This window comes from Tursiops truncatus, chromosome 20, assembly GCF_011762595.2.
Source record: "Tursiops truncatus isolate mTurTru1 chromosome 20, mTurTru1.mat.Y, whole genome shotgun sequence".
NCBI lineage: Eukaryota > Metazoa > Chordata > Mammalia > Artiodactyla > Delphinidae > Tursiops > Tursiops truncatus.
Window position 1 is genome coordinate 17,626,747 of NC_047053.1, and position 25,613 is coordinate 17,652,359.

The 25,613-nt window shown below is 39.6% G+C and overlaps 1 protein-coding gene across 10 annotated transcripts in view; it reads left to right on the forward strand.

Annotated features, from left to right (window-relative positions):
* Window positions 1–3,649: 3,649 nt before the first annotated feature.
* RHOT1 (ras homolog family member T1) overlaps window positions 3,650–25,613 on the forward strand; it is a 66,859-nt gene continuing 44,895 nt past the window's right edge. For 6 of the 10 annotated variants that reach the window (XR_004523678.2, XR_012328504.1, XR_012328502.1 and 3 more), the window contains exons 1-5: window positions 14,839–14,897; window positions 17,273–17,354; window positions 19,586–19,629; window positions 19,928–19,981; window positions 20,137–20,189. Coding sequence is in view for 5 of the 10 variants with exons in the window: in XM_033846874.2 (XP_033702765.1) it covers window positions 14,865–14,897; window positions 17,273–17,354; window positions 19,586–19,629; window positions 19,928–19,981; window positions 20,137–20,189 (266 nt within the window). In the remaining 5 variants the exon portion in view is untranslated. Of the gene's footprint in view, window positions 3,902–14,838; window positions 14,898–17,272; window positions 17,355–19,585; window positions 19,630–19,927; window positions 19,982–20,136; window positions 20,190–25,613 lie in introns of those variants that run through there. The other 4 variants (XM_019927092.3, XM_019927090.3, XM_019927088.3 and 1 more) reach the window with 3 other exon arrangements.

A 25,613-nucleotide genomic window follows, 5' to 3' on the forward strand; every position in this document is an offset into this window, starting at 1 on the left:
CAACAGTGAGAGGCCCACGTACCACAAAAAAATAAATAAATAAATAAAATAAAGATTTACTCTGTACCAAAGCATTGGACTTTTCTGCTCCACTAGATCAGGCTTGGCAGGAAAAGGAGGAAGTCTTCCTGGAAGGAATGGGAGACCAGAGTGAAGATGGATGCCACTCTGGGTTTAATTTGAGAGACCAAAGATAGATGGGTCTGAAGAGTGGGACCAATGCCAACCCATCTAATTTGGACTCCTGCCCAGGACTGTGTCTAACTCACCAGTCAGAGACAAGCCTCTTGTGCCACCCAATGTCAGCCATTTAACACACACTATATCTTCTCCCCAGCAGGCCTGCCCACCAGCCCTGGGGTGTTCCACTGTCCTGAGACTCAGAGAGAGGCTGTGTTGCAAGTTCCTTCTTTGATAGGTGTGAAAGATGGATCCTCTTAAATCCTGGCAAAGGTACTTTGTTCAGACCCCCAGTGTCCCCTTCACAATTGAGAAGCCATGAAGTTTGTCTTGCGAAGGTAGAGCTCCTTCCCAGCATTCTAGAGGGAAATGCCATCAGGGCTTTCTAGATACTAATCTGTCCTCTTGGCTTTATCCAATGTACTTAATATACATACAGTCATCTATCTGTAATATCCCAGCAGTAAATTCCACTGCCAACAACTCCATTCTCTGGCTTCTGTGTTGCTGCGGTGTGTGTCATCGTGTGGCTCTATCTTCTGGCTCAGAAAGGTGTACAAAATTCACTTCTCTCACAGTTTATTTTATTTATCCAACGTTTGTATATTACAGACCATGTACCAGGCACTATTCAAAGCATTTTCCTATTATATTAACTCGTTTGATCTTCATAACAATCCCATGAGGTGTTATTCCCATTTGGCAGATGAGGCTTAGAGAAGGTAAGAAATTTGCCTGATGATGCACAGCTAGTACTTGGTAAAGCTGAGGCTCAGACTTAGGCAGGCAGACTCCGGAGTCCCTGCTTTTATTTAATTAATTTATTTATTTATTTAGGCTGCGCCGGGTCCTAGTTGAGGCATTGTGGACTCTTAGTTGCGGCAGGCATGCGGGACCCAGCTCCCCAACCAGGGATTGATCCCAGGCCCCCTGCATTGGGAGCGTGGAGTCTTACTCACTGGACCACCAGGGAAGGCCCCAGAGTCACTGCTTTTAATCACTGAGCTATGCTGTCTCCAAGAGAACTTCAGAGTGACCCCTGATGGATGTCTGTTAACGTAAGAGGGGGCCATAGAGCTCAAGGCAAGACAGGAGGCCAGAGCTTCAGAAGTATAGCTGATTGGGAGATGGGAAGGGGCTGTAAAAAGAAACTTATTGATACATTGCCTGTGAGGCACACTCTGGCTTGTCCGGCTCCCCACTCCCACTTTAGTTTTGGTCTTCTTTTGTACCAAAATTTTAGTCATCGCTGGCTGTAAGTGCTTGCTGGGTGACTCCTTTCTGCAGCCCTTGGGTCTGGATTTTTAAGTAAGTTTTTTCTACAAAAGAGTTTGAAGTATTATCTTTGCAATGTTCCCCCTAAATAAACTCTTCTTCCTAGCCCTCTGCCTTCCAGAGATTCCCCCTGCAAAGCCTTTACCCAGCATGCATGTGCAACGTCACGAAGGCCTTGTCTCTTCTCACGCTCCTGATGTCCACAGAATTAACACCGGCATCCACTGGCGATGCTGATGCAGGGCTCCCAGGGTCAAGATTCTCTACAAAGTCTTGCTTGGAGGGAGCTGTGCCCTAGAGAACTTGCTCCTCTGTAAAGGGTCTTCGTCCTTTGTGATCTGATATTTATGCAATTTATTTTTTTAAAGAAAAAGCCTTTTTCACAGACATTGTTTCATGGGATCCTCCAAACTACTCTGTGAGGTAGAAGGCTGGGAAAAGATGATAGTCTTTGGTTGAGAGGAAACTGAGGCACAGAGAGGTCATGTGACTTGCCTAGCATCATATGCTCAGGATGGCAGAGCCCAGGCTCAGTCTCAGCTGTCATGCCTTTTGGCAAGTTATGGTATCTCTCTGGATGTTGCTTGTCTTACCTATAGAATAGTGGGATTAGAATAGGTGCTCTATAAGGGTCTTTCCAACGCAAACATTTTGTAATACTAAAATTCTGAGGAATACTTTCCCCTGAAAGATCAGGCCATCAAGCCTTCTGAAGTTCATCTTATTTGCCTCCATCCTGGAATATGACTTCATTATCTCCCAGTGAGCAGGGAGTGTGTCTTTCCTGTCTTCCTCCTTATATCACAGAGAGAGTGTTTTTTGGAAGGGCTTCCACCCCTATACTCCTTACAGGTATCATATAGTTTAGATGGTGAAATACTGTTATAAACATAACAATGAATTTGCTTCAAAACCTGTGGATTTCAACTTTTCAGTGAGCTCTACAACAGTAATGACAGCTGAGATCAGTAGAGCAAGTGCTGTGCATCTGACAAATGCTTGACATGTATTATATATTCTTCACAACCACCTAAGAAGGTAGGTATCATTATCATTATTGCCATGTTACAGAAGAAGGGGCGGGCTTGGAGAAGTAAAAGAACTTACTCAGGATCACATTAACTATCAGGTGATGGGCTCTGGATTCAAACTAATGTAGTTTGTCAGCAGCTGTTAAATGCTGCACCAGACCACAAGGCTTCTCCTAGGAGAAAAGGGGATTGGTATTATACACATGTGCCTTTTATTCCCTTACAAAAAATTCATTTTGTAATACTTAAGATAGAAAAAAGGCACATTATGCACAGATAGTGTTTCCTCCTTTATTCTCTCTCTCTCTCCAACCATCTGTCCATCTATCTCCCACTGTCTGCCAACCACTGTTCAAACATATAAGCATATATAGAGAGATACAGCAACAAATTCCTCAGGATGGAGAGTCAGGAGGAAATTAAGACAATGTTAGAAAAATTAGTACAAGGCTATTATTCAGTGCCACCTATGTGTCCGGCACTGCGCTGGGCAAACCTATGTAAAGAGATGTACCAGAAGACCCTGCCTAAAGTAAACCGCACAGAGAGAGGAAAATCACTTGGTTTGGTTACAAAGAAATGAATCTGTTTACACAGATAGTGTAGAAACTAATCTCATTATTTAGAATCGTATTTTATAAGCATCACAGATAAAAAGCAGATAGGGTGGTGGGCTTTGGTAGTGGAAAGGACTCGATTCTGGGAGGTAGTCATCCTTTACTCAATCAAGCGCTTTCTAAGGGCTTTGTCCAATAAGGTGGGGAATACTTCTGAAGGCTTTCTAAGGCTTTCTAAGGGCTTTGTCCAATAAGGTGGGGAATACTTCTGGAAACCAGGTGGACAGGTCGCTGCTCTTCTGGAGTTTATAGTCAGTCAGGTAAGAATATTCTTGCCCTGAGTCACACTGCCAAGGTCTAGCTATACGACCTTGGACGAAAAACTTCTCCTGCCGCTATTTCGTAAAAGAAATGGGGTCAGACTAGCGACCCTGCCACTCAAATTCCCGGCCCAAAGCGTATCCCATCGAGACTCCCGCTCGATGCTCTGCGGCGAACCTGACGGCGGGGGCGTAGGTCCGGGACAGAGAGCGTTCGCGTTCCGAAAGCGCTTGTCCCTCGCGGCGCCCCGTCGCCCCGCCGCCGCCGCGACTCGCGGAGCCGGAGGAGGCGGAGCAGGCGCTGTCCCGGCTCTTGAGCAGGGTAGCTGCTGAGGAGGTGGTGCGGCGGGCCCGGGAGGCCGAGGTTCGGGCGGGGCGGTGGGAGAGGCTCGCAGGCGGCGCCGGCAGCGTGGGGAGAGTGGCGCCGCGGGCTGGGCGCTCCGGGCGAGAGGAGTCCGCTCCATGCGTGCGGGCCGAGGCCGGCCCCTGCGAGCCGCAGACATGAAGAAAGACGTGCGGATCCTTCTGGTGGGAGAACGTGAGTCCGCGCGCCCGGGCTGGCCGGGACTGGCCGCGGCCACCGCAGCCCCTGCCGCCCCACTGCCCAACCTCCGCGCCCCCAGGCCTCCCAGCCCCTCCGCTCTTCCCTTTCGGCTGCCCGCAGGCGGCCCTCGATCTCTCACCTCACCTGGGCCCGCCTGAGCCCTCCCGTCCTCTGTCCCCCCGTCATCACCCTCAAGCCGTGTCGCCATTAGCCTCTGACCGCCCGGCCTCATCCCTCCGAAGGTCCTCTCCTTTTTCTCTTGGAATGCTCTCCTCCCGGGCCTCCGCGTTTCCGAGGCCGCCTCCTCTCAGACCCTTTCGTCTTCCGTGGAGATTCCCTTGTTCCTGCCAGGCAGGTGCTGGAACAGGCAGACTGACCAATTGGGATGGCGTGAACTGGCTCCCGGGGAAGCTAGGGGGAGGGGTGCAGAACTGTTCGACTTGTGGGCAAGGTCAGGTGTCTGCATGTTTTTGCGCTCGCGGTGTTCCCTCGCTCTAGGCATTGACTGTAAGGCACGGAGCATTTTAAGCGGTATTTGCTCTTTGCATTGGAATAACTCCAGGTACACTCGATGTTTCCTCAAAAATTTACTCTCAACTTCAAGTTATACAAGTGCTCAATGAATGAATACTTAAATGGGGAGGGTCCTTAAGTTGAGAGAATTATTGTTATCCTAAAGCCTAGTTTCCCCCATCTTTTAAAACATTATTTCATAACTACTTGGTAATTAATTTAAAAATGACGGGCACACGTGAGACTCCCCCCCTCCCCCGCAGAGATTCTTAGATTTCACTTTTTGAAGATGTAATAAAGGAGACATGTCTTCTGTTCACTGACTTGGGGACAGAACAGCAGGGACTTCTTGATATTGTTCAAGTTACATGACTCAATTGGTAGGACTAAAATAAGAAAGTGGGCTGGGGAGGACTGGACCGTTTGTTTTAAAAGTACATTAGTTAATGACCTGACTTTGCTGTTTTGAAGCTTTCTATTCTAAACCCCGTTTCATTCTAGAGTAGCCCCTCCAGGTCACTGTGATGCACTCCCAACGAAGGAAGCGAACACATTTTTACCCTCTTCTGTAGTGTTCTTTGCTGTTCATAGAAACCTCTGTTCACCTGCTATTGTAGAAATCTTCCTTTAGAATCAGAATTTAGAAGTAAGCTTAGCGAGACACAGTTTACTTTTTGGTTTGCAGTTGTGAATTTTAGTTTTAATTTATAACAACACATGTGTCAATCTGTGTTTTGCATGGACTTCCTTGACAAAGTTCAGGAATATGATTCTTGTTGATGCATTTGGAGCAAGGTAGGGAAAGTGAGTAGATGTCCCACTTAAAAAACTGATGGATAAAAAAAATTTTTTTAAACAAAAATTCTTTGTTTTGGTTTTAGTTTTGAATATAGGGAGCAATTACATATAATCAGTAGTCTGTAAAACATCTGAATTGAAGTGCTATACATATGTGAGATATATTGTCAGCCTTAGGACATTTAAGCTAAAAGGTTAACAGTATTACTTATTTTGAAATACATAAAAGGCTTAAAAATTTGTTAGAAAAATTACAAGCCATATTCTGATGAATTGAAAGCAAATAATAGAATTGGTAAGAGTGTATATGTGAGAGTTTTTAGATAGGGAGAAACTTGACACAAGAGAAAGCCTTCGTTTTTGAGGAAGACATTTTTCTTAAAGAGGATGATACCGAAAACTTTAGGCCAAGTTTATATACGTGATTTTTTTTTCCACATTTAAAAGTATGAGAAATGGGCTTCTCTCGTGGCGCAGTGGTTGGGAATCTGCCTGCCAATGCAGGGGACACGGTTCGAGCCCTGGTCCGGGAATATCCCACGTGCCGCGGAGCAGTTGAGCCCGTGTGCCGCAACTACTGAGCCTGTGCTCTAGAGCTCGCGAGCCACAACCACTGAAGCCTGTGTGCCTAGAGCCCATGCTCCGCAACAAGAGAAGCCACTGCAACGAGAAGCCTGCACACCTCAACAAAGAGTGGCCCCCGCTCACCGCAACCGGAGAAAAGCCCGTGCGCAGCAGCGAAGACACAACGCAGCCAAAAATAAATAAATTAATAAAATAAATTTTAAAAATATATGAGAAAGAGCTACACTTATTTGGAATATATAATTTTAATTAGTTATAGTAAAGGGTTGTATTCTGGGGGGAAATGACTGAAGCATTACTTTTTGAGATTTAATGTAAACATCTGACAGCTACTTAGCCTAGTTGTAGTACTTTAAATGCTAGGTAAACAATAAGTGTGACCAAAACTATTTTGATACTGGTCTGATACACAGATTTATCAGGAAAACCACTTTTTAAAATTTTATTTATTTATTTTTGGCTGCATTGCGTCTTCGTTGCTGCGCGCGGGCATTCTCTAGTTGCTGTGAGCGGGAGCTACTCTTCCTTGCGGTGCGCGGGCTTCTCATTGCGGTGGCTTCTCTTGTTGCGGAGCATGGGCTCTAGGCACGTGGGCTTCAGAAGTTGTGGCACGTGGGTTCAGCAGTTGTGGCTCACGGGCTCTAGAGTGCAGGCTCAGTAGTTGTGGCGCACGGGCTTAGTTGCTCCGCAGCATGTGGGATCTTCCCAGACCAGGTCTCGAACCCGTTAACCTTGCATTGGCAGGCAGATTCTTAACCACTGTGCCACCAGGGAAGCTCAGGAAAACCACTTTTTAAGGAAGAAGTCATAATAATTCATTTGTAGTTTTAAGATGGTTAACTAAGGGAAATAGGAAACGAAAAGAAAAAGGAGCATCGTCTCTGGAGTTGTTGTAAAGCCTGTTCTTTCTCAATCACTTCAGTACATTTTATTGCTGTTAGTGTCCGTCCCTGAACCACACAGCAGCAGCTTCATTCACTGAGGCTCCCAAACAGTTGTGAGCAGTTTCAACATTCTGTTGGCTTAACCTATACTGTACTCTGGAGGTGAAATGGATCTTTTCTTGACCCATCCAGAATTTGGCTTCTGAGCCAGCCAGGCTTTAATGCTAACTGGTTGCTGAATGTCTGTTGACTGCTTAGATCAGAAAAGTTAGGCTGTCTATAAATTTTAAGGTGTTTATTTGCAGAGAAAGCCAAAGTATTTTAAGTATCTTCTTCACCTTACCTTAATTATTGAACATATTGAATGCTATTCAGGCCAAATTAAAAGTTAATTACCATTCTTTAAACAAAACAAAAAATTAAAAATTTTTAAAAATTCAACCACATGAAACTTAGTTCTTCAGGTTATAACTTTCCATGGTCAGTTTCATTGGCCAGAATTTGCATTTAACTAGATTTGCATTAGTATGCTTAACAGATGTCCTTGTTATAATATGAGGAATGAGCCTTATTAACCTTTTATCTAAATCCTGTAGCTGCATTAAAAGTACACAAGATAGGGGCTTCCCTGGTGGCGCAGGCCCGCGTACTGCAAAAAAAAAAAAAAAAGTACACAAGATAGTCTTAGTTTTAGTGAAGTCTTGTTTTTAAATTAAATTGAGATATATTTGTCTTCTGGTCAAATTAATTAAGAAAGTGGAACTGTTATCCTCTTTTTAAATGAGTCCGGTATCTCTTACGCAGTTTGTCTAACTGCTTGGTTTATCATCGAAACTTCTGCCAAACTAGCTCACACTTTGGTTGGCTCTGGCCTAGGCTTTTGTAATATCTCCTTAACTGGTATCCCTGCTTCTAATTTCGTCCGTTCTCCATGTAGCAGACAGAGTCATCTTTAAAAAATATCCCAGATCGTGTTACCCATTTAATTCTCTGATATTTCTACTTTCACTTAAAGACCATTCAATTTTTTTTTTTTTTTTTTTTTTTTTTTAACTTTTGGCTGCACGATGAGGCATGCGGGATCTTAGTTCCCCAACCAGGGATCGAACCCATGCCCCCTGCACTGGAGGTGCAGAGTCTTAACCCCTGGACCACCAGGGAAGTCCCGAGGCCATTAAACTTTTTAATGCAGTCATGCAGAGTCCTTCACAATCTGGCCCTTGCTTTGTTCTTGTACTACTCTCTCCTTTACTTTGCTTTCTCTATAAGAGGGCCCTGACCCAGGCATTATCCCTACTTCCCTGCATATTTGTTCACTTTTTTCTGTTGTTACTTGGGCTAGAAGGTAAGCTTTGTAGGGGATTGGTCTTGTTTATTGCCATTTCCCCAGGCCTAGAGTAGGCCTGGCACAAAGTAGGCACTCAAATAGTTGTTGAAAGAATGAACGAGTTCAAGCTAGTTTAGTTTATTTAGACTTTCCTTGTTTTCCAAACCACTCCTCTTAGTCATAAAAATGTGATCATTCTCCTTTCTTAAAATCTGGTCTGATGTGGTTATTGTTAGGATTTGAAGGGGCAGCATTCATCCAGTCTCTTGTCCATGTTCTTAGCTTTATTTTGTTGGGGAGATTCCTGTGTTGTGGCAATGAAGTAGACCAGTGACTTATAATGGCAATGCCATGTCTAGTTCATGTCTTGGCTGCCAGGAATTATAGTCCTTGCCAAAAGAGGTCAGCTTCTCCTTGAACCACCAGAGGCCATCTTGGAGGTTTAAAGGAGTTAGAGAAAGATTCTTTAGGTATAAGAGTCAAAGACACTTCAGGAATAAGCTAGCATTTATTTTGGAGAAAAACTTTCTATGATCTTTTTAAAGCCATATTGCTCTCCATTCTGGTCTTTGTTAGAATGATATTTGAAGATTAAACTGCTCCAGTTTCAATTATACTGTGTCTGGTGATAACACAACGCAGTATGGTACCTACTATCACCTGGGTGATAGTACCTGGGTGATTGGCCGTAGAAAGTCCATTCTACATAGCCTATTCTATTCATATAGAGAGTCTCTTCTACATCATCCTTACATCTGTACTGAGACCTGTTCTCTGCTGTCTTTTCTGCTCTGCCGGCACCAGTTGGGCACTAGTGTTGATGTAGTTTGAAGGAGAGGGATAGACCGTAGCATTTGTCCTTCTGCAGCCCACGTTGTCTGCATATGGTTGATGAAATTTTCCTTTGGAACAATGCTCAGCTATTTCCCCAAATGCTAAAATTTTCCAGTTAAAAATACAACTTCATAGCTACTCTCCTCCTCCCTGTGTATTCTAATTACAATAAATTAAGACGAGCCAGCAAGGCTTCTTAATAAAGAAGCAGATAAAAATGAGGAGTAGGTAGATCCCTTTGCTACTTGAAGCATGGGGTGTTTGTTATCAAGAAAAATAGTCAATATGGCTGGTAGGATGGCAATTGGAACCAGGGAATATTACTTCCACTTCATGAATATTAAGAATTTGCTGTCATTTAGAAGTAGATGTTCAAAAGATGTGATGAAAAGACCAATTTTTAGCTGGGATAAATCTAGATAATTTGTTCTATAATGATGAATTATGCTTCCCATGAATGACCTACTTAGAAGCATGGGGTTTCAGACAGAACTGTAGCATGTTGTGTTGAACTGAATCAGAAGGCCTTCTGTCCTTGGGGATAATTGTGGCCATGCTTTTAATTTTTATAGATCACTTTAATATTTCTCAGGCAAAATAGAGGAAATAGAGACCATCAGATGTCTGGCTAACAAAGGATAATTTTTTTGTCCTCCATATTAATATTTATATTAAAATGTTTATATTATATATAATTATTATATTTAATTATATTTATCATAAAATTGTACTATATAAAATATTTATAGTATATATTATGTTAAATATAAAATTTAATTGGTACAATAATTAGAGAAGAGCTTGGCATATGTTCCTTTATGGAAATAATTTCTATTTTCTGGAGTAGTTAAAAATATGCAACGTTTATACTCATCTGCCATTGTCATAAGGGATTTTTTTTTGGCTGTGCTGCGTGGGTTTCAGGATCTTAGTTCCCTGACCAGGGATCGAACCTGAGCCCTCGGCAGTGAAAGCGTGGAGTCCTAACCACTGGACTGCCAGGGGATTCCCATAAGGAACCTTTTTGATTATAGGCTTATTTAAAGAGTCTTAAAATTTTAATATTCTAAAATTTTTTCCTTCAAGACATTCACTTATTTTCTCAATTAAAATTAGCTTGAAAGTGGCCTATTTTAACTTTAATTTTAAACTTGCTGCTTCATTATTTCTTTGATAGTCTCACTCAAGGTTAGGTGGGTAGGCCTTAAGAGAAGCAAAAAAGCCCTACTTTAGGTTCACCAAAGCATTTTTTTGTTTTTTGGTTAAATGTTTTTATTTATTTATTTATTTATTTATTTTTGGATCTGTTGGGTCTTCCTTGCTGCGCGTGGGCTTTCTCTAGTTGCGGTGAGCAGGGGGCTATTCTTCGTTGCAGTGCGCGGGCTTCTTATTGCGGTGGCTTCTCTTGTTGCAGAGCATGGGCTCTGGGTGCGTGGGCTTCAGTAGTTGCAGCACGTAGGCTCAGTAGTTGTGGCTCACGAGCTCTAGAGCGCAGGCTCAGTAGTTGTGGCGCACGGGCTTAGTTGCTCCACGGCATGTGGGATCTTCCCGGACCAGGGCTCGAACCCGTGTCCCCTGCATTGGCAGGTAGATTCTTAACCACTGAGCCACCAGGGAAGTTCCTCACCAAAGCATTTTGAAACTCAATCACATCTGTATAATCCTTTATTAGTTAAAGCAGCTGTCATTTCACTGCTCTTCCAAAAGGAAACCCAAAATGGTACTAATGAAAACATGCTCATTCATTTTCTCCCAAATTCACTGTAATCTCTCTCTCTTGCTCTAATTTTGAACTTGTTTTAAAAAAGGAAATCACTCTTGGATTTTTATGTGGGAGAGATTCATGTTCTTTGATTTTTTAAAAGACCTTTTATTATACAATTACTTCAGAAACTACATGGGATTGTTTTATTGTAGTGAGTGCTAAATTGCCTCAGATTCTTTAACAAATGAGGCAGGATACGAATGAGTAGAAATGTCACACTTTGAAAGGTAGTACCATACAAATAAATTAATTATCCCCACTCTTTGGTATTGCTGTCTTGTAAGTCTGTATGATCAAGCATAAGTAAAACTCTTTAATTGTTGCCGTCTTTACAGTGCCTTGTCTCCAAGCCATTTCCTTTCCTGTCTCTGAGGCCTGCCCTGTTGGAATGGACATGGTGACAGGTCTGTGCTTTGGCAGGAGTTGCTGCAGGTAGCCAGAACTGCCGTGAGGAGCTGAGCTGCGGAGAAATCTAGATTTCCTCAGAACGTTGGTTTTCTCTTCTGAAAATATCACTGGGGATACAGAGGGTCCATGAGAAAAGCAGAAAAGGGACTATGACCAAGAAAAGGGTTGTCGTAATGAGTTTTAAGAAGAGAGATGAGGAAGAATGGATGCATTTTAAAGATTACGGTGAGGGGGAACTTTAAAGGTAACACAGAACACCTGTTGAAGACCTGCATTTTGCTAAGGGATCCTGAGTGATGGTGATTAAGGAGAAACAAGTCCTTTGCTGTCTTGGAAACTAATAGGCTTTTTGATATTGTTGATTGATTTAATTTTGAAATTTTGTTTAACATTTTGAGTTAAGGATTCAAAGGTAGGTAGGTTTCTTCTGAAACTGATGAGGGCCTTTGAGTGGTAGGATACAAATAAAATTTTTAAAAGGTAATTCTAAAAAGGGGATTATCAGTACCTGATTATTGAGTATCTGATTATTGAGTATCTGATTCATTTTTTCCCATTCCTAACTTAGTAGATCAAGGATAACATTGTAGACAGGTACAGTTGACCTTTGAACAACATGGGTTGGAACTTTGCAGGTCCACTTATCTGCTGATCTTTTTCAATAGTAAATACTACAGTACTACACAATCTGCAGTTGCTTGAATCCAGGGATGAGGATACAGATGAATCACTGATACAGAAGGCCGACTATAAGTAACGCTATTTTCAACTGTGCGTGTGTTAGCACTCCTAACCCCCTCATTGTTCAAGGGTCAGCTGTATAAGATATCCAGGAGAGTTCTTCAGAAATGGGAAAGTTTCTGGGAACATCTGTGCTGGTGATAGTTGTAGGATTTTGGAGATAACCAGGGAAAAAGCAGACATCTCTCCTAGGGCCAGAAAGGCCCAGAAGGTCAAAGGTCACAGGTATTGTACAGGCATTGGATCTTCTAAAAGGTTTGTTGTTTTAAGTATCTGGAATAAGAGGACGGTGGCTTGGCCCATTTTAAGGTAACTACATTTGACCTTTGAACAAAGCAGGGGTTAGGGGTACTGACCTTCTGTGCAGTTGAAAATCTCTGTATAACTTATAGCTGGCCCACTGTTTACTGTGTTCCTCTGTATCTGTGATTCCACATCAAAGATCTGCAGATTGTGTAGTATTTGCAATTGAAAAAACAAAATCTGTGTCAAAGTGGACCCGCACAGTTCACACCTGTGTTGTTCAACGTGTGGGGAATTTGATTGAAGGATAGACCTGACTCCTTTGAATTATTTTTGCAATTTTTCTGTAAGTCTGAAATTTTCTGAATATAAGTTTAAAAAAAAATTGAGCCAGAGTTGCTGGATTAGTCACCAATGAATCTGAATATTTTAATTAACTTACGCAGTATTTGTGTATGGGGTGCTTCCTGACTTTTGTGGTCACCATTCCTTTTCTGTATTACTAACTTGTGTTAACAATAATTGTTAATGTCTGGCATAAGAAAGAGAAAGAATAGTGCTTAGCTATCAGGAGATGGGTTATTCTCTTAGTGAGACCATGAGAAAATCACTGTGGCTGGGTCCCTTAGCTCTTCATCTAAAATTTTTGTGGGGAGCTGGATAAGCTGCCTTCAATAACTAGGTTATAGCAGTTCTGTGATGATGGGCTCCTGATTCTGTGACTCAGGGAGATGTTATGTTATTGTCAGCCACTTGAAGAAGGCCCAAGCCTTCTTACACGTGTAAATTGTAAAGATTGAAGAAGTCAGAGCTAGAAGACACCTGTTAACCATCTGATCTGCCCTCCATCTGCAGCACCCGCTTGTTTGCAGCACACCCTCTAAGTTGTTTTGACCAGTGCTCTCTTTTCTAGCCAGTCATCATTTTTCCAGAGACTTGACTTGTATTTTTTTTTAATAAATTTATTTATTTTATTTATTTATTTTTTGGCTATGTTGGGTCTTCGTTGCTGCGCTCAGGCTTTCTTTCTCTAGTTGCGGCAAGCGGGGGCTACTCTTCGTTGCAGTGCACGGGCTTCTCATTGCGGTGGCTTCTCTTGTTGCAGAGCACGGGCTCTAGGTGCGTGGACTTCAGTAGTTGTGGCATGCGGGCTCAGTAGTTGTGGCTCGCGAGCTCTAGCGCACAGGCTCAGTAGTTGTGGCACACAGGCTTAGTTGCTCCGCAGCATGTGGGATCTTCCCGGACCAGGGCTCAAACCCGTGTCCCCTGCATTGGCAGGCGGATTTGTAACCACTGCGCCACCAGGGAAGTCCTTTGACTGGTATTTTTAGTCATCCTTTCTTTTAGTCATTTAGAAAAGGAATGTGACTTTCCTTAACTTTAACATTTTCCAGTTCTTTTATATTTAGACTTGACTTTTTTTTTTTTTTTTTTTTTTTTTTTTTTGCGGTACGCGGGCCTCTCACTGTTGTGGCCTCTCCCGTTGCGGAGCACAGGCTCCGGACGCACAGGCTCAGCGGCCATGGCTCATGGGCCCAGCCACTCCGCAGCATGTGGGATCTTCCCGGACCGGGGCACGAACCCGTGTCTCCTGCATCGGCAGGCGGACTCTCAACCACTGCGCCACCAGGGAAACCCTAGACTTGACTTTTGAAATCTATAATTTTCTATTACGGCAGAGATTAACAGGCAGGTGGACTGTTTTCCTCTAGCATCACAAGAGGATTTAGTTGATAAGCATTTGAATATCTAGCAATAGTAATTATATTATCAGAAAATGATGGGAATGAAAGTCAATTTTTAGCAAGAAGATTAAGAATTTAAGTTTGTGCATTAAAAAAAATTTCTAGGTTAGAAAATGTAACAGGAAAGTATCTTTGCTCTTACTAACCCTTTAAATATGATACCCTAAAAAAGAAATGAGGTAAAAATAGAAAGAAATAGGCACTCTGCTCTTCTATTGGTGAGGATGTAAATTAGTTTATTCTTTTTTGGAGCTAATTTAACAATGTCTATTAAAACAAAAAAGATCATGCATGCTAACTTGAGTTCCACTTCTAGGAATTTATCCTGTAAAAATACTCATTGAACCATTGTTTATAAAAGTGAAAATCTGAATACTGTTCATTGTTAGGAAATTACGTTAATAAATTATGACATCATACAATGGATTCTTATACAGCTATCAAAAATAATGTAGGAAGCTTTTTAAATGTTAATATAAAGTGCACTATTGCTATTTTTAAAAATTGTGATAAACTATACAAGACAATGTTAAACATTTTAACCTTTTGTAAGTGTACAGTTCAGGGGCATTAAATGTGTTCACAGTGTTGTATAACCATCACCACTTTCTACATCTAAAACTTTTTCTTCATCCTCAACGAAAATGCTATATTTATTAAATAATAACCTTCCCTTTCCCCGTCCCAGGAGATTTAAAAATATTGACGTGGAATACTGTCCAAATACATAATTAAGTGATAAAGGAAGATTGCAAAATAGTATAAATACTCTGATTCTACTGTGGTAAATTATTATTATGTTAAATATAAGTGTAGGAAAATCTGGGAGACTACATATGTTAAACAATGGGGGATACTATGGGAGATTTTTACTTTTATATATTTTGGTAATTTTTTGTTTTAAACAATGAATATGTGTAACTTTACTAAGCAGAAGAAAAAGATATAATTTAAGTATTGTACTAAAACATGCTAATTTGGATGCCTCTGATTTTAGGTAACAAATAACAGACTTCCCCGTGTGGTTGCTAAATTTGAGGTTATGTAGAATCTAAATACTTTATTAAAGTAATTCTTTCTTTTCACAGCTAGAGTTGGGAAGACATCACTGATTATGTCTCTGGTCAGTGAAGAATTCCCAGAAGAGGTAAACTTTTTGATTTCTTAACTATATTTAAAATTTTTTAAATTTTATCAAAATTGAGTTAAATAGAATATATTTTTGCATGTGGTTTCTTTCTGATAGTTATGACTTTTAGAAAGGCTTGTGGTAGTTTTTACAAGACATCTTTGAAATATAATGTAGGAGAAAGAGTCAAACTAGTTCTGAGTTCACTAAGTAAGGCCTTTGTGTTTCTTACTTTTGATCTTGGCTAGGACATTTGTCATCTTGTGCCTTAGTTGTCTCATCTGTAAAATGGGAGCTGAAAGGGATGTTAGAGATATCTAAGCTGTATCATCCTCTCTTAATGTTTTTCATAAGCCCAAAATATAGAACAGATGGAGTATTCCTTTAGTTGAAGTAAGGGTAAAAGGTCTGGCTCCCCGCTTGCCTTCCATCTGACACTCCCCAGTCTTTGAGGCATTAGAACCACTAGAATTCTGACACACATATTTGAAAACCTCAAATATTATCCACCTGCATCATTTTACAAATAAAAAATCTAATTCATTCCACCTTTGCCTACCTCAAAGGATTGTTATGGATCTCAAATGAGATAAGCTTAGTAATAATAGAGTGCCGCCAAAAGTTAGGTGGTTTTGTTATTGCTGGCAATGTATTTATTTATTACATTTTGGAAGTTCCAGTATGGGGGACTGTTGGCTAAGGCCTTATGTAACGTTAAGATATTGTTATGAGGAATGGGATCAATGCAAAAGGGATGAAAATTATTTCTTTTTATTTTCTTTCTTCACATGGTAGGTATTATTAGTGCCACGGTTTACATTTATCATTTCTTTACTCTTGTTTAATTAGGAATCTGTTCAATTTTGCTGTTTAGAGAGGAATTTGATGTATTACGTGGTAGTTATTTCAAAAATTACAACTGCCATGTGACCACTCATTGTTTACTTTTTTTTTTTTTAATTTATTTTTATTTTTGGCTGCCTTGGGTCTTTGTTGCTGTGTGCGGGCTTTCTCTGGTTGTGGCGAGCGGGGGCTACTCTTCATTGCGGTTCGCGGGCTTCTCATTGGGTGGCTTCTCTGGTTTCAGAGCATGGGCTCTAGGCACGCAGGCTTCAGTAGTTGTGGAACTCGGGCTCAGTAGTTGTGGCTCGCGGGCTCTAGAGCGTAGGTTCAGTAGTTGCAGCACATGGGCTTAGTTGCTCCACGGCATGTGGGATCTTCCCAGATCAGGGCTCGAACCTGTGTCCCCTGCACTGGCAGCCGGATTCTTAACCACTGCGCCACCAGGGAAGTCCCACTCATTGTTTCTTTTGCTTTTTTTTTCTCTTAAATAAGATAGTTAAATAAATCATAGCTTAATTTGTAAAATGGAGTGTACTTTCATATGTGGTGTGTGGAATCAGTAACGTTAATTAGGATCACTCAGGTTATAATACCTAAAAGTTTTCTATGATAGTTTAATTTAGTTTAAATTGTCTTTTTATTTTATTTATTTTGTTTTTATTTTTTTCTTTAATTCTTTTATAAGTTTATTTATTTATTTATTTATATTTTTGGCTGTGTTGGGTCTTTGTTGCTGCGCGCAGGCTTTTCTCTAGTTGCGGCCAATGGGGGCTACTCTTTGTTGTGATGCGCGGGTTTCTCATTGTGGTGGCTTCTCTTGTTGTGGAGCACAGGCTCTAGGCACGCGGGCTTCAGCAGTTGTGGCACGCAGGCTCAGTAGTTGTGGCTAACGGGTTCTAGAGCTCAGGCTCAGTAGTTGCGGTGCACGGGCTAAGTTGTTCCATGGCATGTGGGATCTTCCCAGACCAAGGCTTGAACCTGTGTCCCCTGCATTGGCAGGCGGATTCTTAACCACTGCGCCACCAAGGAAGTCCAGAATTGTCATTTTAGCATAGTCCTTTTGGGCGTGGATAAGGAGTTTTTCTAAGTAATAGGGTCATTAAGCATAAGGCTTGTGTAGCCAGTTATCTTCTAGAAGAAATGATTTTGATAATTTATTAATTTATTTGAGGATTATTTTAGATTAACATAGGTCTTCATTTGCAGAGTATCTTAAGCCTTCAACAAAATAGAATGAAAACTACATATAAAAAATCTAATTTTTAAACACCAAATTAATTTAGGAGCTGAAGTATCCTTAATATGTCCTGTGCCCACATAGGTATAAATGTGCATGTTTTTTTTAAAAACGTGTTTTATCATATAGTTTTCATATATATTTGCATCTGTGGTAAAGCATAAAAATAAGCATTTAAAAGTACAATAAATACTTGTAAAGATAAGTATTGGCAAAAGGGGCTAATATATGGATAAATTTACATAATCTGTTAACAAGTTTGATTGATAATATTCAAAGGTTTTTCCTTTTTTATATTTGTTTGCAAATGAAGGTTCCTCCCCGGGCAGAAGAAATCACCATTCCAGCTGACGTCACCCCTGAGAGAGTTCCAACGCACATTGTAGATTACTCAGGTAGTGAATGTCTTCTTGTAGGTGAAGCTGTAGAGTTAATTTAATAGTCCTTAAAAAGGTACTTAAATGAGCTTTAAAAAATGTTTTAAGAGGGGTGTTCCTTTTCTCTAGCAGTAAATGATCATTTACTATTTTTGTGTTACCCCACACCCCACGAAAAGCAGTTCTCTGTCCCTAATTTACCAAGTTGGATTCTGTAATAACGAAAAAGAAGGAGGGATGGCAAATGACCAGACAAATGATACCCTCCTTGAATTTGCATGTTTGCAGAGAGAAGTTCTGTGTTAATTTTGTTATCAGACATTCAGGCATGCTCTGATGATGTAGAAAGCGTTCTAATTTGAAAAATTTTTGAGTTCTAAATTTGTTTTTTAATTTGTCAGACTTTGTCCTTAAAAAAAAAAAGCTAAAACAGTTATCATCTTGCTTACAGTATATGATAATGGAAGCACATCTATATTGCCTTTAATAATGTAAAGTTTTTCTACACACTACTACTTTACTTTTTAGTCATTAAATTATTTTACTTTGTTCTGGGACTTCTTTTGGAAAGAAAGGGAAGTTGTAACAGGTGTACCACTCTGATGAGAGATGTTGATACTGGGGGAAGCTATATATGAAGGCAGGAGGTATATGGGAAATCTCTGTACCTTCCACTCAGTTTTGCTGTGAACCTAAAACTGCTCTAAAAAATGAAATCTATTTTTTAAAATGGGTATAACTACATTAGTAATACTTTGTTTTGCTGAGCTGGTATTCCATATATTCCAAAAGTGAAATACTTTGCAGTCTGATACATATGACTGTTGAACACTTAAAATGTGTCTGGTCTAAATTGAAATGTGCTCTAAGTATAAAATATAAGTGGATTTAGAAAATGAAAAAAGGAATGTACGATATCTCATTAATAATTTTTCTATTGATTACATATTGAAATTTTAATATTTTTGTTATTTTGGGTTAAATTAAAAAGTCATTTTACCTGTTCCTTTTTACTTTGTTTAAGGTGACTACTAGAAAATTAAAAATTTCATGTATGGCTTGTATCATATTTCTGTTGGACAGCACTGTACTAGAAGCTGAGGGGAGTTGGATGTTTTCTGCTACAATCAGTCTCATAACTAGCTTTATTTACAGAATTATTCTTTTTCAATATGTGTAGCCACATACTTAGATTCACTTTAGTATTAGAATTGAGGCCTTAACACGTTGATTACTCAACATTTGAGAAGATATTTAAAATATGGCCAATTTTTTAGCATAAATTGAAATACCATGTACTCATTTGTGATATTAGTTTGTATGTCAGAAATAACATGCATTTTGGGGGGAAACAGTTAACGTAAAGTGATCTAAATTAATATGTCAATAATTGCTTTGGTCTTCATTTGTTTACTTCTCCATTCTAGCTATATGTTGCACCTATCCCCTGCACCTGTGGGATTATAGGCATATCCACCCATTGAGATCCGTTCTAGCCAGAGATATGGGCCAGTGAGGGAATTTTTTTTTTTTTAAATTTATTTTGGCTGCTCCGGGTCTTAGTTGTGGCACTTGGGATCTTAGTTGTGGCACTTGGGATCTTTTAGTTGAGGCATGAGGGCTTCTTAGTTGCGGCACGTGAACTCTTAGTTGGGGCATGCATGTGGGATCTAGTTCCCCATCCAGGGATCGAACCTGGGCCCCCTGCATTGGGAGTGCTGACTCTTACTCAGTGGACCACCAGGGAAGTCCCCAGGGAATTCTTGACTCATTATCATGGTCCAGTTTTGCTTCTGAGGCCTGGTTAAGATTACTTCTATCTGCTGTCTAGATCTTAAGCTTATATTGCCCAGATTCTCACCTGGCTTTTTGACCCTGTGTGTATAGACTCTTTGGGCTTCTGACTCTCACTTGGGTTTCTGATCTCTTTTCCCAGTCCCTTCTCAACTCTAGATCAGATGCCGGCCCAGATTTATCACACAATGCCTTCTGCTCTTCCTTGCCTGAGTTATCTTCATGTAGACTTGTCTCTCAGTGCCAGCCAGCTTCCTTATCATAGTTCAACTCTGTTTTCTCTCGCTTGCCCTTGTCTTTGCCACTTGTCTGGCACTACACCATGTAAATGACATGAGGGGTGAGGGATGTTTTGTGGGATGTTAGATGGGTGTCATATGGATTTTAGCTTGGCCATTTGTTTTTATGAAAGTGTTTAAAATATGAAAAGAAATTTTTGACTTTGTCATTTGTAGAAGCAGAACAGAGTGATGAACAACTTCATCAAGAAATATCACAGGTAAGTTAAAAAAAAATAGTTCTAGGTTTTCTTGTGGGAAAGCAGTGATGATTCTGTATCTACCATTTCATTCTCTCACTTACCAAGAGGACTTTTTCAGTTCTTTATTGTTACTGCTGACTTTGAGAATGTATTTTTGCTGTAAATCCTTTGGAACCTTTTCCTCTTAGAGGCATGCTAAGTGTTTTAGTTTTCCAATTTTGTTCTTTCTTTGGCCCAAATATATTAGCTAGTTGGTAATTAAATGCTACTTTTGTGTTATTTTAAAATGACATCAATTTGTTAATTTTTCTTGTAGGCTAACGTTATCTGCATAGTTTATGCTGTTAACAACAAGCATTCTATTGATAAGGTATGAATGTATGACATTTTTTCACTATATTTTGTTAAATTTCAGTGGGGGCACTTTTAAAATTGATCCTCAATTTAGAATTTTAGGGGTCAAGGTAGAGTATTTTTCAAAGAAGATCCTCATCGTGGCTTACTTCTTGTTAATTTTCATTTTAGGTAACAAGTCGATGGATTCCTCTCATAAATGAAAGAACAGACAAAGACAGCAGGTAGTTTTTTTCTCTCAAACTTCGTATATTGAAAATTTTCAAACTTAGAGGAAAGTTGCAAGAAATAGTACAATGAACATCTGTAAACTATTCACTTAGATCCACTAGTTAACAGTTTGCCATATGTGCTTTATCTATAGGTCTGTCTGTTTATACACTCACACCTTTTTTGGGAGGAATTATTCGAGGCAGCGCATATATTTGAGAGCAAAGCAGAAAATAGAGCTCTGGTATTATAATGTGCCCTCTCTCTTGAGTTGCCCTTTTGAGGATTGGCAATACCCTAAGTCATTGATTGCTCACCATGTGGTATATGTAAGAGCACAGGACTTGGAGGAAAATGAGTGACCTTGGAAATCTGGCTTGGCCTCTTATGAGCTGTAAAACTTCATTGAGCCTTAGTTTCCTCATCTGTAAGTGGGTAATACTTCTCTTGGCTACATGTGGTTATTTTGAGAATCCAGTGAAATATAATGCATGTATAAGTGCTTTATAAGTTCTCTAAAAATCTTTATAGAGATCTTCATTTAGGAATTCATGCAGGGAGATTTCTTTGAAATTCTTTGGAAGATATATGTATGATAGGGAAAAAGCAAATTCTGTTTTTTTCTAAGCAGATTGGTGGTCCTAGGTATAAATGTTTTGAGCTTTAAATGGAAACAAAACATTCTTGTGGTATTGTTTAATTGAACATGTTATTTGTGAAGCATTTGAGTCTTTTTCAAAAAAGTTTTTATTGAGATATAATTGACATAAAATTATGTTGGTTTCAGGTGTATAACATCATGATTCAGTATTTGTATATGTTGTGAAATGGTCACCACAATAAGTCTAGTTACTATCTGTCATCATACACAGTTAACTTTTAAATTTTTTTTTTTTTTTTTTTTTTGTGGTACGCGGGCCTCTCACTGTTGTGGCCTCTCCCGTTGCGGAGCACAGGCTCCGGACGCACAGGCTCAGCGGCCATGGCTCATGGGCCCAACCACTCCGTGGCATGTGGGATCCTCCCGGACCGGGGCACGAACCTGTGTCCCCTGCATTGGCAGGCGGACTCCCAACCACTGCGCCACCAGGGAAGCTCCCACAGTTAACTTTTAGTATTTACTCTCTTGGCTACTTTCAAGTATGCTCCACAATATTATTGACTATAGTCACCATGGTGAGCTTTACATCCCTGTGGCTTATTCATCTTATAACTGAAAGTTTGTACCTCTTGACCCCCTTCACCTGTTTCACCGACTCCCACCTCCCACCCACTTCTCTGGGAAGCACCATTCTGTTCTCTGTATCTAATATTTTGGTTTTTTTTTAGATTCCACATATAAGTGAAATCATACAGTATTTGTTTTTCTCTGTCTGACTTAACTGTGCTTAGCCTAATTCCCTCAAGGTCCATCCATATTGTTGAAAACGGCAAGATTCCATTCTTTTTTATTGCTGAATAATATTCCATTGTATATATATTCACATCTTCTTTATCTGTTTATCCATTGATGGACACCTAGGTTGTTTCCTTATCTTGGCTATTGTAAATAGTGCTGTAAATGAACATGGGGGTACATATATCTTTTCAAATTAGTGTTTTTGTTTTCTCTAGATAAATACCCAGAAATGGAATTGATGGATTGTGTGGTAGTTCTATTTTTAATGTTTTGAGGACCCTCCATAGTGATTGCACCAATTTACATTCCTACCAAGAGTGCACAGAGGTATATGAGGGTTCCGTTTTCTCCACATCCTCACCAACACTTCTTATTTCTTATCTTTTTGATAATAGCCATTTTACCAGGTATGAGGTGATATGTCATTGTAGTTTTGATTTGCATTCCCCTGATGATTAGTGATGTTGAGCATCTTTTCAGGTGCCTTTTGGCCATCTGTATGACATTTTTGGGGAAAAATCTGTATTCAGATCCTCTGCCCATTTTTAAATCAGATTTTTGGGGGTTTTTTTTGCTGTTGAGTTTTATGAGTTCTTTGTATAATTTGGATATTAAATTCTTATCTGATATATGATTTGCAAATAATTTTCCCCCATTCAGTAAGTTGTCTTTTAATTTTGTAGATGATTTCATTTGCTGTGTAGAAATAGAAATTTTTAGTTTGATATAGTCCCACTTGTTTATTTTTGCTCTTGTTGCCAGATCCAAAAATTCATCACCAAGACCAATGTCAAGTAACTTATGCCTGTATTTTCTTCTTGAAGTTTTATGGTTTCAGGTCTTACATTCAGGTCTTTGATCAAAATGGTCTTACATCCATTTTGAGTTAGTTTTTGTGTATGGTGTAAGATAGTGGTCTAGTTTCATTCTTTTGCATGGGGCTGTCCACTTTTCCCAATACCATTTGTGGAAGAGACCATCCTTTCCCTATTATATATTCCTGCCTCCTTTGTCATAAATTAATTGACCATATTGTTTGGGTTCCATTGATCTATGTATTTGTTTTAATGCGAATACCATACTGTTTTGATTACTATAGCTTTGTTACGTAGTTTGAAATCAGGGCGCATGGTGCCTACAGATTTTTTGTTCTTTTTCAAAATTGCTTTGGCTATTCAGGGTCTTTTGTAGTTTCATCCAATAGGATTATTTGATGTATTTCTGTGAAAAATGTCATTGGAATTTTGATAAGGATTGCATTGAATCTGTATATTGCTTTGGGTAATATGGACATTTTCACAATATTAATTCTTCCAGTCCATGAGCACAGAATATTTTTCTGTTTCTTTGTGTCTTCTTCAGTTTCTTTCATCAATAACATACAGTTTTCAGTGTACAAGTCTTTCACCTCCTTGGTTAAATTTATTCCTAGGTATTTCATTCTTTTTGATGCAATTGTAAATGGGATTGTTTTCCTAATTTCTCTTTCTCATAGTTTGTTGTTAGTGTATAGAAATGCAACCAAACTTTGTGTATTGATTTTGTACCCCACCACTTTACTGAATTTGTCTGTTAGTTGTACCAGTTTTTTGGTGAAGTCTTTAGGGTTTTCTATATATAAAATCATGTCCTCTGCAAATAGTGACAGTTTTAGGTGCCTTTTATTTCTTTTTCTTGCCTAATTTTTCTGGCAAGTACTTCCAATATTTTGTTGAAAAAAAGTGAGGAGAGTGGGCATTCTTGTCTTGTTCTTTGAGTCTTTTTAAATGTTAGGAAAACCAGGCTAATATCTATATATTATTCACATCTGGCCCTTTACTTCATTTTTTAGATTTCTTTTTTAGTTGGGCATTTTCATGCCTTGAAACTCTAAAGATCTGTTTCTAAACAGATGAACATGGTGACTCACCCTCTCACGTATTTACTTTGTGACTGAGATGGCATTGTATGTGCTACATCTTGCATCTCTGATGGCTTCTCTTTATCATTGTTTTATCATTAGCATTGTTTTAAAGTCACTTTGTAGTGACTTACTGACAAAGCTGAAAGGAGCTCTCTAGAGCTATACTGTCCGAGGCAGTAGCTTCTAGTCAGTTGTGGCAATTTAAGTAAAATGAAATAAAACGAAAAATTCAGTTTCTTGGACACAGCCACATTTCAAGTGCTTGATAGCCACTTGTGGCTAGAGGTTACAGGAATGGACAGTACAGATAAAGATCATTTCTGTCATCACAGAAGGTTGTATTGGACAGGACTGCCTTGGAGGAAACGATGCCTGTATGCTCCTGACACTTGTTTTTCTTGCTGATTACTTGAACTGTTTCCAGGAGGGACTCTTCAGAGGAGTCAGTTTTGCCAGGATCTATCAAGCACTAGCTTGAACAACTGAATTTTTAAAATGGGCTCTACTATGACAGTTTCCTAAACTGCTCTTTAGAAACTAGCTGGCTAGTCTTGTGGCCCTTTTAGTATGCCATCTGAAAGTGGCTTTCAGTATTTGGAGATCTCTAATTGCGCTTTCTCAGGGGTGGCTATACTTTTACCCCTCCCTGAATCATGTGAGCATATTTATTTCTCTTGTGGTTGATTTGTTCCAAGGTGATCTATTTCTTTAGTGTATGGACTTCACATTTTCCCAATACCCTCTTTCGTGGGCCTCATACCTTAAGTTTATATTTGTTACACATATGTTCTTACTTAGGACTTCCTTGTACCATTATCACAGTGCTCCTTAGTCAGATGTGCCCATCACTGTTGCCTGAAGTACTTTAAAACAATATAGATGCCTTTGCTCCACCCTTTGAGTTTTAGAATCAGTAGGTTTGGAGTAGGGCTTGGACATGTGTATTTTTTTTTTAAGATCCATAAATTATTCAGAGCCACGTTTGGTTGTAAAGCACCACATTTTTGGAAACCCTTCTGGCTCTATTAACAATCTATATTTGGGTTATGAAGTGGGCCAGTCCTTTTACACATAATAACCACACTAGGTGGTTAAATAAATGCTTGCAAGTATTTCTTTTGCAATCTGGAGTTCCAGCAAGATGATTTGCTTTCCCTTTAAGCTCTCTTGTGGGATGTACAAATAATTGTTCTACACTGGGCTAGTACTCCTTGGTAATCCCCATTCAGATTTCTGATAAGCCTGTCAGATTTAATTTGTTTAAAACAAAATCCTTAATTCCCTGCCTACTCCCCACTGCCGCCCCCCCCCCCAGATTTCTAAGTCTTTTCTGTCTCAGAAGCTCTATGCATTTTGTCCAGACAAAGAATCTGTTTACTTTTCTTGATTTCTGTTTTCCTTCAATCTCCATATCTAATCTACCCATTGCTCCTGTTTGTTCTACTTCTAAAATATATCTCAAATCTGAATATTTCCTCTTCACCTTCATTGCCCTAATCCAAGATATCACATAAAAAAACTTTTTTATTATTGAAAAAAAATCAGACATATACAGAAGTAGAGAGAATAGTATAACGAATCCCTCTGGATCAGTCATCCAGCTTCAGTAATTAACAACTCATGGCCAGTGTTGTTTCATTTATTACCCCTCCCCTTGGGATCATTTTGAACAAATCAGATATCATATTGTACTGTAAATATTTCAGTATGTATCTCTCAAAGATAACAAATGACTGCATTTTAAAATATCATTTGGATCATATCATTCATCTACTTATAACCCTTCTGTGGCTTCCCTTTTTACACTTAAAATAAACCACACACTCTTTACTGCAGCTGTAATTCCTTTTGTGTCTGGCCTTTGCTCCTCTCTCCAACTCCATTTCATACCTCTTCCCCTTGGACCAGTACTCTTCAGCCACTCTGGCATTTTTCTGTTCTTTGGACTCATGGGAATGTTTTTTCAGTTTGGGGCTTTTGCACATGCTGTCCCTTCTTCCCAGCCAGCTCTTTCTTGGATTTTCACATAACAGATTCCATTTCATCCTTTACTCCTTGGCTCAAATGCCACCTTGTCAGAGAGATTTTTCCCTGATTACCATGTAGAGTTAGCCCCCTCCCATTACTTTATCCCGT